This window comes from Lipotes vexillifer, unplaced genomic scaffold, assembly GCF_000442215.2.
Source record: "Lipotes vexillifer unplaced genomic scaffold, Lipotes_vexillifer_v1.1 scaffold443, whole genome shotgun sequence".
Taxonomy (NCBI): Eukaryota; Metazoa; Chordata; class Mammalia; order Artiodactyla; family Lipotidae; genus Lipotes; species Lipotes vexillifer.
In genome coordinates, this window is record NW_006779163.1 from 2,628,177 (window position 1) to 2,642,900 (window position 14,724).

The following is a 14,724-nucleotide window of genomic DNA, read 5'->3' on the forward strand; positions in this document are numbered from 1 at the left end:
ACTCATTCCTAAGCTAGAAAATGGGGACAACGGCCCCCTCCTCAGTGGGTACCATGAGGATCTAATTTTCTAATTCATGGGAAGAGTTAGCAGACAGTGGCCACACGTCCTGTGTCTGTAATTCACGCCCAGTGGTTCTGTAACAATTATCCACCTCATTTTCCTTTCCAAGTGGCCTGCTTTGAAAGAAAAGTTATTATGGTCAACCTGATCCTGGCCTAGCATGAGGTCTGGGACACATTTGCTAAGTCCTCCATAAATGCCAGCCATTGTTATTCGTCACAGCTATGTCTGTGCCTCAGTTTTCTCATCTGTAAAATGGGGCTAATATCCCTACTCCCAGGGCTGCTTGGGGCCTGGGGATAATACCTGTTAACATTCCCGGAAAATCGGTGTGGCCGTTGGGACTAAGAGGCCTAACCTGAAACAATTTCGTAAACCATTACTGGGTGCTTTAAAGGGACCCTGGGGTCACCAGGGTTCCAGCAGGACAACTTTTTTTTTTTTTTTTTAATTTATCTATTTTTCTTTGGCTGCGCCGTGCGGCATGCAGGATCTTAGTTCCCCGACTAGGGATGGAACCCGTGCCCCCTGCAGTGGAAGTGCGGAGTCTTAACCACTGCACTGCCAGGGAAGTGCCCAGAAGGACACATTCCTTGGGTTTGGAAATGCTTTGTGAGTTCCAGGTGACTATCTTTTGGAACCGGCTTCAACAGGCTATCACAATTTTCTTAAACGATGAGAAGAGTCGTGATGACGACCACTAACGTTCCCAACACACTTAGGCACTGTTCTTGGTGTTTATGTGTATAAGCTCACAGAATCCTCATGTTACCTAGATGAAGTAAGTACTACAGTTCTCATCTTACAGATGAGGAAACTGAGGCACAGAGAAAAATTTTAAAGATCAGAACAAAAGCACCCCCTCCCCGCCCCAAACACCAAAAGTAAGAGTCAGAATATCAGGCTTCCTCTAGGCCAAGTCTGGGAGGTGGCTGTTCAAATCCCCAATGATGACTCTCCTGGGCTAGCAGGAGATGGTTCTCTACACACCCAGCACCCACAGGTGGGATCCACAGAAATACCCTTATTATTTAGGACTGTTAACCATTTCCTGAGCTCCTACTGAGCATCAGGCACTGTGCTAGGGGCTTCCTCATATATCATCTTATTTAACTGCATGACAACCCCTGTGGATAGCAGAGGAAAGAGGATCAGAGAGGTACAGCGACTGGCTCAATGTCACACAGCAAGCGAGGGCCTCAGACCACATGGGGTCAGGAGGACGCAGGAGACGCGTAGAAGATGAGACGCTTGGGGCCTCTGAACGCCAGCAGCTCCTCTGCGGGCATCAGTGGAGTGAGTGGTTCTGGGTGCAGAGGAAAGCTGGCTTGCAGGCCAGGAAGGGGAGGGGCCCGGCTGAGGAACCCACCTCTGAATGAATTTCCTCACCACCTCCATCCCCGCGTTGAGCTCGTTCAAGGCAAGGATGTACTCCTGAGTAAACAGCCTCAGTCGCGGGCACTTGCCAAAGTCCTGCAGAGAGAGCAGAGGGCAGGAGCTGGGGAGACAGGCAGGCAGGAGGCCAGAGGGGTGGTGGGACCCCACTCTGCCCCGAGACACTGGGGTGGAAGGCAACGGGGACATGCCAGCCATCTCTTCCTAAAAGCACAAGTGTCTTTCACTCGAAGGGACCGGCCCTGTCACCCTCTTCTCACAACTCCCGACGGCTGCCCGTGGAGATGGGAGATGTCCTGCCACAGGAGGGTCCCTGACACGTGTCACCCAGCCTGTGGGTCAGCGTGCCACCCAGACGTGCTCGGAGAACAGCCCAGCTGGTGTGTCTCCCTTCTGCGCGGCTGCACGGGGGCCTGCAGATGCCCAGCTGGCCTCCAGCGAGGACCGGCTCCTCTTGTGCAGTCCCCCGAGCGTTTCTGGGCCCCCTGCTTTCTCAGCTAAGAGGGGAAAGGCCAACGTCCGAGGTGGCTGTCGGCTCGGGGACTTGTCAGGAGAAGCAGCATAGGCGGTGCAGGAGAGAAGGACGTGGGCCAGGAAAGGACCGCGTCCCTTCCCACGTCACTGGACTGCTGAAGCCGCGTGCTGGGCTGTGAACGGCCAGGAGGGCAAGTCACAGTGTGGTGATGAGGGTGACCAGCAAGACGTCAGAGGGAAGCCTGGCGGTCTCCAAACTCCTCTGTTTCTTCTCCTGCCCCAGCTCAGGGGGAACCCATTTAATAAAAAGCAACCTGGATCAGACTCTAATCCAAAACAAAGCCTGTGGAGACTTTCCTTGTGGATCTAACGGATCCTGCGGGCCCTGGGGAAAGCCCAGATCAGAACACGGCACGCCCACGCCCTCCTGCCAGCTCGCAGGAGCGAGTTTCTAGAGTGCCTGGTGCTTTTTCACCTGGAGTGAGAGGCTGTATTAGGATCCTCAAGACGATGGGTGCTCATCTGCTTCCATCCTGCCTACTAGGGTTATGCCTTTGCATAAGGAGGGCAGCAAAGGCCACGAGAACGCTCAGAAGGATCTACACGCACGCGGGTGCGTGCGCACACACGCCACAAATACATACGTACATACACGCACACACAGAGCATTGGGCTAGAGGATGGGGCCCCTGCACGAAGAGAAGATGGAAGCTTGATTGTGCTTTCAAAGTGAGGAAGTTGCCCAGAGTCCCTGAGTCCCCGGGAAAAGGGTAACAGGAGAGCTGTGTGGCCTTGTGCAGCCATGGCCCTCTCCGGGCCTCACTGTCTCCATTGTGGAACGAGAGTTGAAGAAACGATCTCTAGGCCCCTTCCACCCTTAACGTTTTATGATTCTATGAAAACTGATTCAACTAAACCCTGCTAACTGCCGGTACCTTTGTTATTAGATTTCTGGATAGTCAAGGTCATTTCCTTGGAAATTAACATCATAGATGGGTCTGGTGGCCTTTTAACACGTGGGTGAGGGACATTTTGCCTCTTTGGCAAAGTCAAATATGTTGCCTTTGCAAAGCAGGAGGTCAGATCACGGGCCACTGGGGACCACAGTCACATCTTCTTGTCTCCTCTGCCACAAGAACACACCAATGAGTGGCATGTGGGCACAGGAACCGTGATCATTCTTGGGGATGCAGTTGAACAAACTGTTTAGAATCTCCAGGGGAACATGCTTAAGGGATGCTTCCATTTGTATCTAGTTTGTATTGTGGCCCAAGGAGTAACATTCTTTGGGACTCTTAACCTAGATTCAGTTTGCTCATCCCTGAAACGGGACACGGGATATAGTGACCAAAGATGCACTCTGAGAGTAGGGGAAGCTCTGAAATCCCAGAATACCACGGGGGTGTGTGACCGTCCCCGTTTCCCAAGCATTCAAGCGTGTCCTTGAGAAACACTGCACGTGGGGTGAAGAGAAGTCAGGGCTCAGGCTGTGCTGACAGGTCTGTGGCTGGTGGCAGGCAGTGACCAGACACCCCACGCCAGCTCCCAAACGCTGTCCCGGCCGATCACTTAGTTTAAGGGAGTGTGAAGTGGGTGACACCGAAGGCCCGCCGCGCTTCCCGTGCCTGGTGTGAGCCACAATCACATTTGTCTCTTCTGCAGGAGGGCCTAATTCCCCCACCCTGTCCTGTCTACAGTTCTCTTTGACATAGTTCAGTGTGTAGTTAGTGGACTTTAAGAGCAAGTGGGATCGTGAAGCGTTACAGCATCCCCAGACCCCGGGACCATACGGGGGAGTTCTTTAAAAGTGAAGTAAGCACTCATGCCCGAGGGTCCCCGGTCTCTGCCAGGCCACAAAAGATGCTATAAATTCTGGATCTGCCTTGTAGCTGTTCTGATTTTCATCCAGAAAATTACACAATCAACACTCCAGGCCCATAAAACTAACCAGGTATAAGGGAGATGCTGTATGGTTAAGCCTTGGGAGGCTGCCTGAAATTTGACGTTTTCCCCTTTGAAGTCAGATGTCCTAAAAGAACCCTTATTAAACAGCCTATTGACTACCATGGAATGCACAAAAATGCTTACACACCTGAGGAGGCATGGATCCTGGCCAGGGGTGCCCTGGGGATGTGGCTCTGTCACTGACGTGTTCTGATGAGAGGTCCTTTGCAAAAGAAACTCCAGAACCTTTGCTCTGGACTCTGAAAGGGCATGGCCCTCACCTCACACCACATCCACAGTGACTTTAAAGTTAACAATCAGGGGACTTCCCTGGTGGCGCGGTGGTTAAGAATCCGCCTGCCAATGCAGGGGACACGGGTTCCAGCCCTGATACGGGAAGATCCCTCATGCCGCGGAGCAACTAAGCCCGTGCACCACAGCTACTGAGGCCGCACACCACATTTACTGAAGCCCGCATGCCTAGAGCTCGTGCTCCGCAACAAGAGAAGCCACCGCAATGAGAAGCCCACACACCACAACGAAGAGCTGCCCCCGCTCGCCACAACTAGAGAAAGCCCGCGCGCAGCAACGAAGACCCAAGGCAGCCAAATATAAATAAATAAATAAATAAATAAATAAATAAATAAATAAATAAACAAACAAACGTGGGAGGGGGGTAGTTAACAATCAGGGACCTTTTGCTCCCAGCTGGCCCAGGCCAGAGAGAGCCCTTGCAATGATTAAAGCCTAAATTAAGGCAGCACACACATACCCCCATCCCCCAGGGGAGTTTCTTTGTTAGTCCTGAAGAAAGAATTGGATGGAGTATTCCCTTCAGCTGTGTTCAGAAAACAATACATTTATCTCAAATTAAGGAGGATCTCAGAAATAAGCAATAATTTAATTATGGTGTGTGATCACACAGGGAGAATGGTAAAGAGAATCTGTAGGGTACCAACATGGTACAACCGGTAGTGGCTGCTTGGAATGCTGTGCAGAGAAAGACTCTGAAGCTACCTCTGGGCTCTGCAGGAGGAGTGCTGTAATCGGCTAATGATGTCTGCCAGGGGTGTGGGATGGGGGAGTGTGGTGCATGTGTCATACTTTCCATCCCTGACAGGGGAAGGGGGTAGGTTATGTACTATTCTTTGGGGATCTGGTGTCGAGACAGGAAAGCTACCTCACAAACCAAATTGTGAGCAGCTCACCCCTTTTCAGAGCTGTTTTCACATGCTGCCTCTCGACAGGGCAGGGGGGGCAGTAGTCACGGTCACCCCACAACCGATTCAGTGGCCCAACAAGTGATGCAATGACACAGATGCCTCCACGCCACCCAGGCGACGTCAGTCCAGGTTGGTGGCTGGCTCAGCAGAGCCTGTTGGAACACCAGCCCTTGCTTCAGACTGCCGGCTCCCTAGCACCACTCATGAGAGACCACACCTGCCCACCGGTCCCTGAGTAACCTACAGAAATCACAGCTGCCCACAGGTTCCGGAAGGAACCCACGGCGCTTTCTGGGTTTCCGTTTCCTCATCTGCAGAAGGAGGTCACGGGCCGTCAAGGGGGTCGCATGACATAATACACTGGAGCGTCACACTGCATCCGGCTCTGAAAGGTGCTCCGTAAATACCCGAGAGTAGGCGCTAGTTGTTCTTATTCCCAGCTGTGGCCCTGGGGCCAGTTAGAGGACTTTGCTCAGCCTCGGTTTCCCCATGTGGAATACAGAGAAAAGAATGACATTTGCTGCTCTCACTGGACTGAGGACAGAATGCAAAAGGGCCAGCAGATTACACGAGCCCGGACCACTGAGTGCGCAATGAAATTCTGCGCCTATGTTTTTTAAAATTAACCTAATTTAAGTCCATACTTTATGCGGATTTCCTCGATTTCCCCCTAATGTCCTTTTTCTGTCCCAGGATCCCATCCAGAAAACTCCACTGCAATTACTCATCATGTCTCCTAGGGCCTCTAGGCTGTGACCGCTTCTCAGACTCTCCTTGTGTTCGATGACCTGGCAGTTCTGAGGGCCATCAGGTGTTCTGTAGAATGTCCCTCAGCTGGGATTAGTCTCACGTTTTTGTTATGATTAGACTGAGGTTGTGGGTTTGAGAGAGAAGACCCCCGAGGTCCAGGGCCCTCCTCCTCACGCCACACCAAGGGTACATGCTGCACTATGACTTAACGCTGTGGACGTTGACCCTGACCTCTGGCTGAGGTCACGACTGTCAGGTTTCTGCACTGTACAGCCCTCTTTCCGCCCTTTCCATGGACGCTCCTATGGGTAGCCCCCTCTTAAGGAGTGAGGAGTTCCCTCCCCTTCCTCGAGGGCTGAGTTTCTACAGATATTATCTGTGACTCTACACACCTAACGCTTCTCCCCCAGCCACATTATTTTTGTCATTCTTACCGTGGAAAGATTCCTCCTGTTGTCTTAAGAGCAAAAAACAGAACCAAGCGGGGTAGGGTGCATGAAAACCCACAGGGTGCAACAGAATCCCAAGCCCAGTCCCTGGCCGTCAGCCGCCAACCCCATCCCCAAATCTTTGGAAAAGTGAAAGACTGGAAGCTTGTGCCCCTCCCCTGGCTCTGTGGTCCGGGTGTCGGGGGAACTTACCATGTTATGCTTGAGGATTCTCTGGACCACGGGGGTGAACACTTCGATGACCACCATGGACCGGGGCCGCTCTCTGCAGTGCTGGGGAGGCAGGAGGAAATGGTCAGCGCCGAGCCTGGCGGGGTCCAGCCGGGGCCTGCGGAAGCCCTGACCGTGGTCTGTGGCTCGGGGCAGTGAGCCCGGCTCTGGTGCCTGGGTTCCCCTGCTCAATACTTCTGCATACCTTTTTGTTCATTTTGGGGGAGTGAGAAAAGTGGATGGGGATGGGATCTTCTGTTTGCTTTTTGTTTTCATCTGACTGATGGTCTGAGATTGTTTCAGCGGGTACAGACAGGAGTCTGTTCCCACACAATCCTATTTAACAGGGCAAGATCCCCATAGCACTAAGGTTCGGGGTGCGTGGTCTAACAGAGAGGAGTCTCTTGAAAATCAGGTGCAAGAATACCGGGGGTTAGTGCTTGGATGCCAGAACCTCAAAAATTCTGTGACTTCTCAATTGAAGGCTTTGATAAGCTGGCTGCAGGGTGCAGGCCACTCGCAGCTCTTGGAAGTATTTTATCTCACCAGCATATGGGGTTTTTGTTTTTCAAAGTGAAATTGATGGCCTTCGGCCTTCGGATGGAACAGACGATGTGCTGCTCTACCACATTTAAACCTGCCTGGGCCTGAAGGTGCTGTTTCCAACCCTGGAAGAGGACACTGGACTTGGGATAGTAGAAATCCTAGACAATTCTTGATAAGTAAACTTTCCCCAAATCTCGGGGTCCTGGTTTCCAAGTCTGGCAGGAGAGGCTGCCTGGGCGTGTCCAGAGAGCTGGCCAAGTGGACCCGGTGGAGGCGACTTTGTTCCCTCAAGCCTTCCTCTCTGGATGGGCTGCCTGGCGGAGGAAGTGCCGAGGCTGCGACTCCAACCCGCCCCCCCCCCCGCCGAGGGAAAACAGCCCTGAGTCTCACCGATCCCTGTGCCTGGGCCCCTCGCTCCAAACGGCAGGGCAGCTACCCAGGGAGTTCTATCAGGAAATGCCAAAAGGGATGGTTTCCTCCACATCACTGTTTTTCAAACTGTGCTACCAGGAACCCTCAGGTATGACTTACTTTGAACAAAGGTCCATTGTTCTAGAACAAAAGTCTGAACACCGTGAGATCTGGGAGAAACCACCCAGCTTGAGAGGGGAACAAGGAGCAGGTCTGGATTAAATGGGACAAAATACTGAGAGAGGAGATGACCTGCCGGGACACGTAAGGGGGCAGCTGGCCACCCTCTGAGGAGCCCAAACACTGGGTGACCTGACTGCCCTGCTTGGGGGCACAACGCCAGGTGCTGGGGGCAGAGAAGGCCTGTCTTAGTTGTGTGCAGTCCCACCAAGTGGTTACCCCTTCCGCAGCTGTTCCCCACGGGGGAGGGGGGCCTTGGTACAGCACAGGGCCCGATGCCTAGACACGCTCTTGCACATACACACACAACTGTACGCTCGGGGCTCACCCGCGTGGGCCAGAGGGCACGCACTGGCACACGCCCACATTAAGAGATGCACCTGGGCATTTCAGGTAGCAGGCTGGGCCCACCCTCTGCTCTGTGGGTTGCTGAGAAAGGTCTGCTGATGGAGAGACAGGGCCAAAGAGGATGATGTGATCCTGTCTCCCTAAAGCTTGCATCCCCTAACACACACACAGAGCATGCTCCCTGGGTGAGGGGACAGAGGAGCAGTAAGTGCACCACGGTCCCCTTTACCCCAGAACCAGCAGGTCCCCAGGAGCCCGCTCTGCCACCGCACATGCCTGTCTCACTGGTGCACACAGCCCACACCCCCAAAGGACGGTGTGTGGCCGTGGAAGGAACAAGCTCGGTGAAGGGGGTCGGCGAGAGGAAAAGCAGGGTAGCGCTGGGAAAGCAGCAAAGCCCGGCCCTGCGACTTTCCAAGGACATCAGACCATTGCATTAAAAAAAATCACCCAGGGGCTTCCCTGGTGGCGCAGTGGTTGAGAGTCCGCCTGCCGATGCAGGGGACACGGGTTCGTGCCCCGGTCCGGGAAGATCCCACGTGCCGCGGAGCGGCTGCGCCCGTGAGCCACGGCCGCTGAGCCTGCGCGTCTGGAACCTGTGCTCCGCAACGGGAGAGGCCACAGAAGTGAGAGGCCCGTGTACAGCAAAAAAAGAAAAAAAAAAAATCACCCAGCAAAGGATCAAACAGGATCCTGTGCTGGTCCAGCCCCCGGGCCACCAAGGTGCTCTCAGGCGGGGGATGCCTGGTCCCTGACGTGCCCTGGGGACGTTCCACGTAGATCCCACTGCAAGGCTGGCCTGGCGTGGGGTCCCTGGGACTGGATGTCCCGCTCCGGGGCTCCTGCAAGCTCACCTGGCATCCCCCGCCTGCCTGCCCTGTTCAGAGAAAGCCCCACGGCTGTGCCCTCACTGTGGGCCGGCCGGTGCTCACAGGAGCCCTGGCTAATAATAATAGCCCAGCTCTGATGTCAGGAGCTCAGAAAGTCTGCTGCAAACTTCTCCAAGACAGCCAGGAAGACATTCCAAGGAAAACTCCGATGCTCCTCCTTGACCTGCTGGTCTGACCCTGGGTCTCGCTCATCACCTGTCTGGCGGAGAGGGGGCTGTAACCCAAGAACGGGGTGCCTGGCCTGTCTCTGGCTGTGTCTGGGGCCCTGACCTGGGTCGGGCCGGGGGGAGGGTCTCAGTTTGGTTTTCAGCAAATTTTGCAAAACCAACCCCTGCCACGCACATACAGAGACAGGCTGCTTCCTGAAAACACAGCCCCGCTTCAGCAGTGCCGTACCTTGCAAAAGAATTCACAGAGATCTGGTGGTGGATGGTTGTTTTCCAGCAAAGGAGCGATTGCCTGAAAGAAAAGGAACAAACGTCAGTCGGAATCTCTTGGAAGGAATCGTAGGGGTCGGGGGGTGTCTACGTAAGATGGTTAACTCACGGTGGAAAGCACAACCTCCTTGTCACCCTCTGGGCAAAAAAGTCATCCTCTAACTTGCCAGCCAGAGCTCCTAAATTGTGTGTGTGTGTGTGTGTGTGTGGGGTACGTGGCTCCCACTGCGAAGCTGATAAAATCTCTGGGCTGCCCTCTAGAAAAATATACATCTGTAACGATGCATGCAACTTTAGGGTTTTCACGATCTGCTGATGACCATCTGCGTCCCCCGTGGATCAACAGTCCCTGCCTACAAGGCAGGACACGTGGTGGTTATAAGCCCAGGCTTTGGGGGCAGAGTCCTGGGTGCAAGTCCTGCTTCAGGCACTTGCTATGATGTGACCATTAGAGCAAGTTATTTCATCTCTCTTAACCCTGTGGTCCCCACCAGGAAGATGGACCAGAGAGCATCACTTTGAGGGTGAGTGGAGGTAATCTGTGCAGAGAGGGCTTCTGTTAGCACCTGGGGCTGGCCCTCGCTTGCAGCGCAGCTGTCCTGTGCACTGCAGGATGTCTGGTAGCATCCTTGCTCTCAACCCCCAACCCAACCGTGACAATCAAAACTGTCTCCAGGGCTTCTCTGGTGGCGCAGTGGTTGAGAGTCCGCCTGCCGAGGCAGGGGACACGGGTTCGTGCCCCGGTCCGGGAAGATCCCACATGCCGCGGAGCGGCTGGGCCCATGAGCCATGGCCGCTGAGCCTGCGCGTCCGGAGCCTGTGCTCTGCAACAGGAGAGGCCACAACAGTGAGAGGCCCGCGTACCACAAAAAAGAACCGAAAAACAAAAACCAAAACTGGCTCCAGATGCACTTCATTTTATATTAAGGGAGGTTAGAATTTCTAATGCCCCTTGAATTCATTCCTCACCGAGCCTTTTTTTTTTTTTTTAATTTTTAAAAATTTGGCTGCGCTGCGTGGCGTGTGGGATCCTAAGTTCCCCGACCAGGGATTGAACCCGTGGCCCCTGCACTGGAAGTGTGGAGTCCTAACCACTGGACTGCCAGGGAAGTCCCATCACCGAGCCTTCTTAGGCCAGCTGTACACTGTTACTTGTTCCCACTGCCATTCCTGTGCAAGGTTCCCATGGCTCAGATGGTGTTTGATTCTTGATTTTTCTGCCCCTTTCATAATTTCTGTTTTAATGATTTTGCTAAATTTCAAATTCAAATAAAAAATTGGAACAATGGGAAAAAAGCTATGTCCAGACATTGCCAAATTCCCCTTGGGGGGCAAAATCGGCCCCAACTGAGAACCCCTGGTGTAAAGTGCCTCTCCCAGCCTGAGATAAGGCCAGCTCTCCATAAACATTCATTATGGGATGGATGGTTAATGCCTATGTGAAGTCCACTCGTTGTGGACTGGTCACAACATCAGGAAACGGGAGACCCAGGACCCAGTTCCACACTGGTCACAACGTTAGGAAACTGGAGACCCAGGACCCAGCACCGAGACTGCCGGGCTGTGTGACTGAGTGAGCAGCTCGGCCTCTCTGGACATTTCGTCTTCTAGTCTATAAAACGTGGAAAACTAGAGTTACCAATTCACAGGGTTGTTGGGGGGAGGTGATGAGAGAAAACTCTAGAAGCTTTGGTGTCTCGGGCTTGGGATAAGCCCACTGCCTGGAGTACAGTTTGTCACTGACACCAGCACAGGGGGACCGTCTTGGGCTGTACTGGACACGGCGGCAATTTTGCCCGACTCCTCAGGAAGGCTCTGTGATGACAGGGTCTCCCCATCACTGAGCCCCGTAGCCCAGACCCTGCCTGCTTGGTTTCAGAGGGTCTCCTGGCTCTGCTCCCGCAAGCAGGGCCTTTGGATACGGGTGGGGACCCCTCGGTGAGGGCTTCCGCCTGTCTCAGGACCGTCAGGGGAAGGAGCACGTAGCTCGATGGCAGTAGGGGATGACCACCGGCCCATCCTCTCCATTATGTGGAAGATGAAATCATCAAAAGCTGAGTCTGCTTCACAGCAGCAACCGCCAGGCTGACCGACAAGTGGAGACGGGGCCCAGCGTCTTACTCGCCTAGGGCTAGGCGGTCCAACATGGTAGCCACTAGCCACGTGTAACTCTTCCCGTTGTAGCTGACACGGAAGAAACGATTTCTTTCTTTCTTTTCTTTTTTTTGGCCACCCTCCACGGCTTGTGGGATCTTAGTTCCCCAACCAGGGATTGAATCCGTGCCCCCTGCAGTGGAAGCGCGGAGTCTCAACCACTGGACCGCCACAGAATTCCCAAGAAACGATCCTAAAGGAAATGAAATTGAAAGTGCAGTTCCTCAGTCGCACTGACTGCATTTCCAGTGCTCACCGGCCCCATGAATCTAGTGGCCACTGCAAAGCACAGCGCAGACGGAGAGCATGTCCATCACCACAGGCAGCTCTCCCCGACGGTGTGGGAAGGGGGTTGGTGGGCTCCGACCCAACTGCAAGGCTGAGCCCACCACCCTCTCACAATACCCCGCAGCTACGTGGACCAATCATGACACTGATGATAATAATATACCAACAGCAACACCCACAATAGCTGTAGCTGTTGTAGGCACTGCCTATGCTGGGCCCTGGGCTGTGTCATGTCACTTAATCTTCACTGTGTGCTGGGAGCGGGGTGTGCGTCTTGCCCTCTCCTCGGAGGGAGGAAGTCTGCTGACCAAGGTCTCATGGTCAGAGCGTGCTGGGGCCGGATTGGAAGCCATGTGTGTGACCCAGGAGCCTGAATTATTCAGCATGCTACTGCTCAGCCCGGGCTCTCCACACGACCAGGAAACAAGCAACCCGTCTCGCGACAACTCCATAGGAGGAGAAATGGGGCAATGAAAGACGATGAAACACCCCAAAGTAGGCCGGGCCCACGGTTCGGGCTCTGCATGCTCATTTTCAGAAGTTCAGCGCCCGGCCTGTCAGGTGGGGACTCTCTGCTGCCCATGCTGGTGAACGCAAGGAGAGGTCAGGCCACAGCATGGGTGGCGGGGCAGGGCAAGGGCCTCCCCCAGCCCTCGAGTCGCTGCCTGGCCCACGGCTCTGGCTCCCCACACTGAGCTCTGGGACCACCTCTGAGAGGAAGGATCACGTGCAGGGTGTATCCTCCTGGCTTCAGCCCCTTCAGTCAAGCTGGGCCCACCTCTTTCACAGGGAAGAATCAAAGAATGAAGGAGTGGGAACAGATTAAGCGCCCACAGTGGGCGTCAGGCGTGGGCTCCGCGCTTCCACAGCTATTATCTCATTTGATCCTCATGACAACTCTGTGAGGTCAAGCGGTAGTGATTTCCATATGTACAGATGAGGAGACAGAGGGTCAGGGAGGTTGTTACAAGGCCTGCCCCAGTCACAGAGTAAGGATCATTTTAGATCGTGTTATTAATAAGAAGATTTTATGTTTCTGTGGCATCTTGCTATGAGCCTAGCCCTCTTCCAAGCATGTTCGGTGTGTTAGCCCATTTAACTTTCCCAGCAGCCCTGTAGGAAAAGGCACTGTTATCACACACATTTCATAGATGAGGAGACTGAGGCTTAGAGTGTCAAGTTAGCTGGAAATGATCTGAATGGCCATCTGGTTAAATACAAATACCCTAGAGCCAGTGGAAAGAATGGAGTATGGGGTAGAACAGTGGTTCTCAACCAGGGTCAGCTCTGCCCCCCTCCCAAGGGATATTAGCATGTATGGAGACAGTGCGATCATCACAACAGGGGAATGCTGGGTGGAGTTCTAGTGGGTGGAGGCCAGGGATGCTACTCAACATCCTACAATGCCCAGGACGGCCCCACCACAAACAATCATCCACGCCCAAATGTCACTAGGGCCGAGGGTGAGAAACCCTGGGTTAGACACGTGCTTGCATGTCTTAACTTGAAAGAATCTCCAAGACATGCTGTTAAGTGAAAAATCGAACACAGGACAACACATCAAGCTTCGCATCTTTAATGTTAAAAGCAAAAAATATAAACACAACCGTGTCTGCCTCTGTGGGTTTGCCACCCCATGAAAACCTCCAGGGCTGCCTCTGAAGGGGCCGCTGGGATGGGGTGAAATCTGTTTGTTTGTTTTTTAAACAATGAAAATATACTCATGGAATCCTTACAAAAGTACTTTAAAGAATATTTTAAATATGTTTTAAGTGAAATTAAAAGCTCTTCCATTACTCGCCCAAGGTCACAGCTGGTAGGGGGTGAGCCCAGGGTCTGCACTCAGCTCTGAACTTGAACCACACTCAGCTTTAAGCCCACGTTCTTCACCAGCACGTGGGAACACTGCCGGAGTCTGGACTCCAGGTCCACGCTTGTCCAGTGACACGCCAGCTGTTACCAGCTAACAACTACCCACGGCACTGATGCCTGACTGATGGGTTGAATAAAACCAACTTAAATTACTTGTGAAAGTAATTTTGAAAAATAAGTGCATAAAAAACAAAACAAAAACCAAGCCCCACTGGGAGAAGACTAATTGCCAACAGGTCAAATCAGAAAATGTAATGGCTGGAATGAAAGGAGGCTAGAGAAGGCTTCACGATAATAACCGCACTGGTAATAGAGAACACTGAAAGCAAGGCTGTAAAACGGGGGGCTGAGGGTCAGACCCTGAGTTCAAATTCTTCCCTGTTCTCAGGCATCCCCGCTGATGCCCGAGTCCCATTAAGGGGTCAGCCCAGCCAAATTAGCCGAACAAATGCAGGCTGGATTTCTCAGATCACAATTCCTTTCCCAGGCTCCTCCCAAGTCCAAAGCGCTGACCCTCCTTCCAGGGCTGAGGTGCACAGTGAGACCCACAGGTGTTGCCAACCAGGAGGGGAAGATGCCAACTCCTTCCCCGGCACCCACGTCCTTGCCTGCCTCTCCACCAGTGAGAGCCTCTTTGCCTTTGCCTGTGCTGGGCTCCCTGCCTGGACTGCCTTTCCCAGGAGCATCCTATCCACCTGTTAAGACACAGTTCGCTTACCTCCTCCCTGAAGCCATCTCCCTCCCAGTCACCCCCCTGAGAGAGGAGGTCAGGTGCCTGCCCTCTGTGCTCGCCTAACACCCTGAACAAATCTCAAGCCCGGACCACGTGATTTCTGGATTATCTGTCAGGTTCCGCCAGCACACAGTAATCCCTCAGTGGTAGCTCTGTCTGTGCAACAGAGACCAGTGTCTGGCACATACTTGTCCTCACATGTCAACGAATGTTTTATTAAGTGAATTTATTAATTAATAACATGCCAGAGAAACATGGTAGTGGGTGACTGGGGAGGTCCAGGCTGATGCTGCCCCTCTTCTAGCAAGAGGAGGCAATGGGTGGTCAGAGCAGAGCATGGGAAAAACCTCTATATTC

General features: G+C 53.4%; 1 protein-coding gene across 1 annotated transcript in view; it reads right to left on the reverse strand.

The window, feature by feature from the left end:
* CMIP (c-Maf inducing protein) overlaps positions 1 to 14,724 on the reverse strand; it is a 249,451-nt gene that overhangs the window by 30,654 nt on the left and 204,073 nt on the right. Inside the window, exons 6-8 of the mRNA XM_007452537.1 lie at positions 9,280 to 9,342; positions 6,491 to 6,571; positions 1,433 to 1,536 (exon numbers count right to left, since the gene is read on the reverse strand). Coding sequence (XP_007452599.1) covers positions 1,433 to 1,536; positions 6,491 to 6,571; positions 9,280 to 9,342 — 248 coding nt within the window. The remainder of the gene's footprint in view (positions 1 to 1,432; positions 1,537 to 6,490; positions 6,572 to 9,279; positions 9,343 to 14,724) is intronic.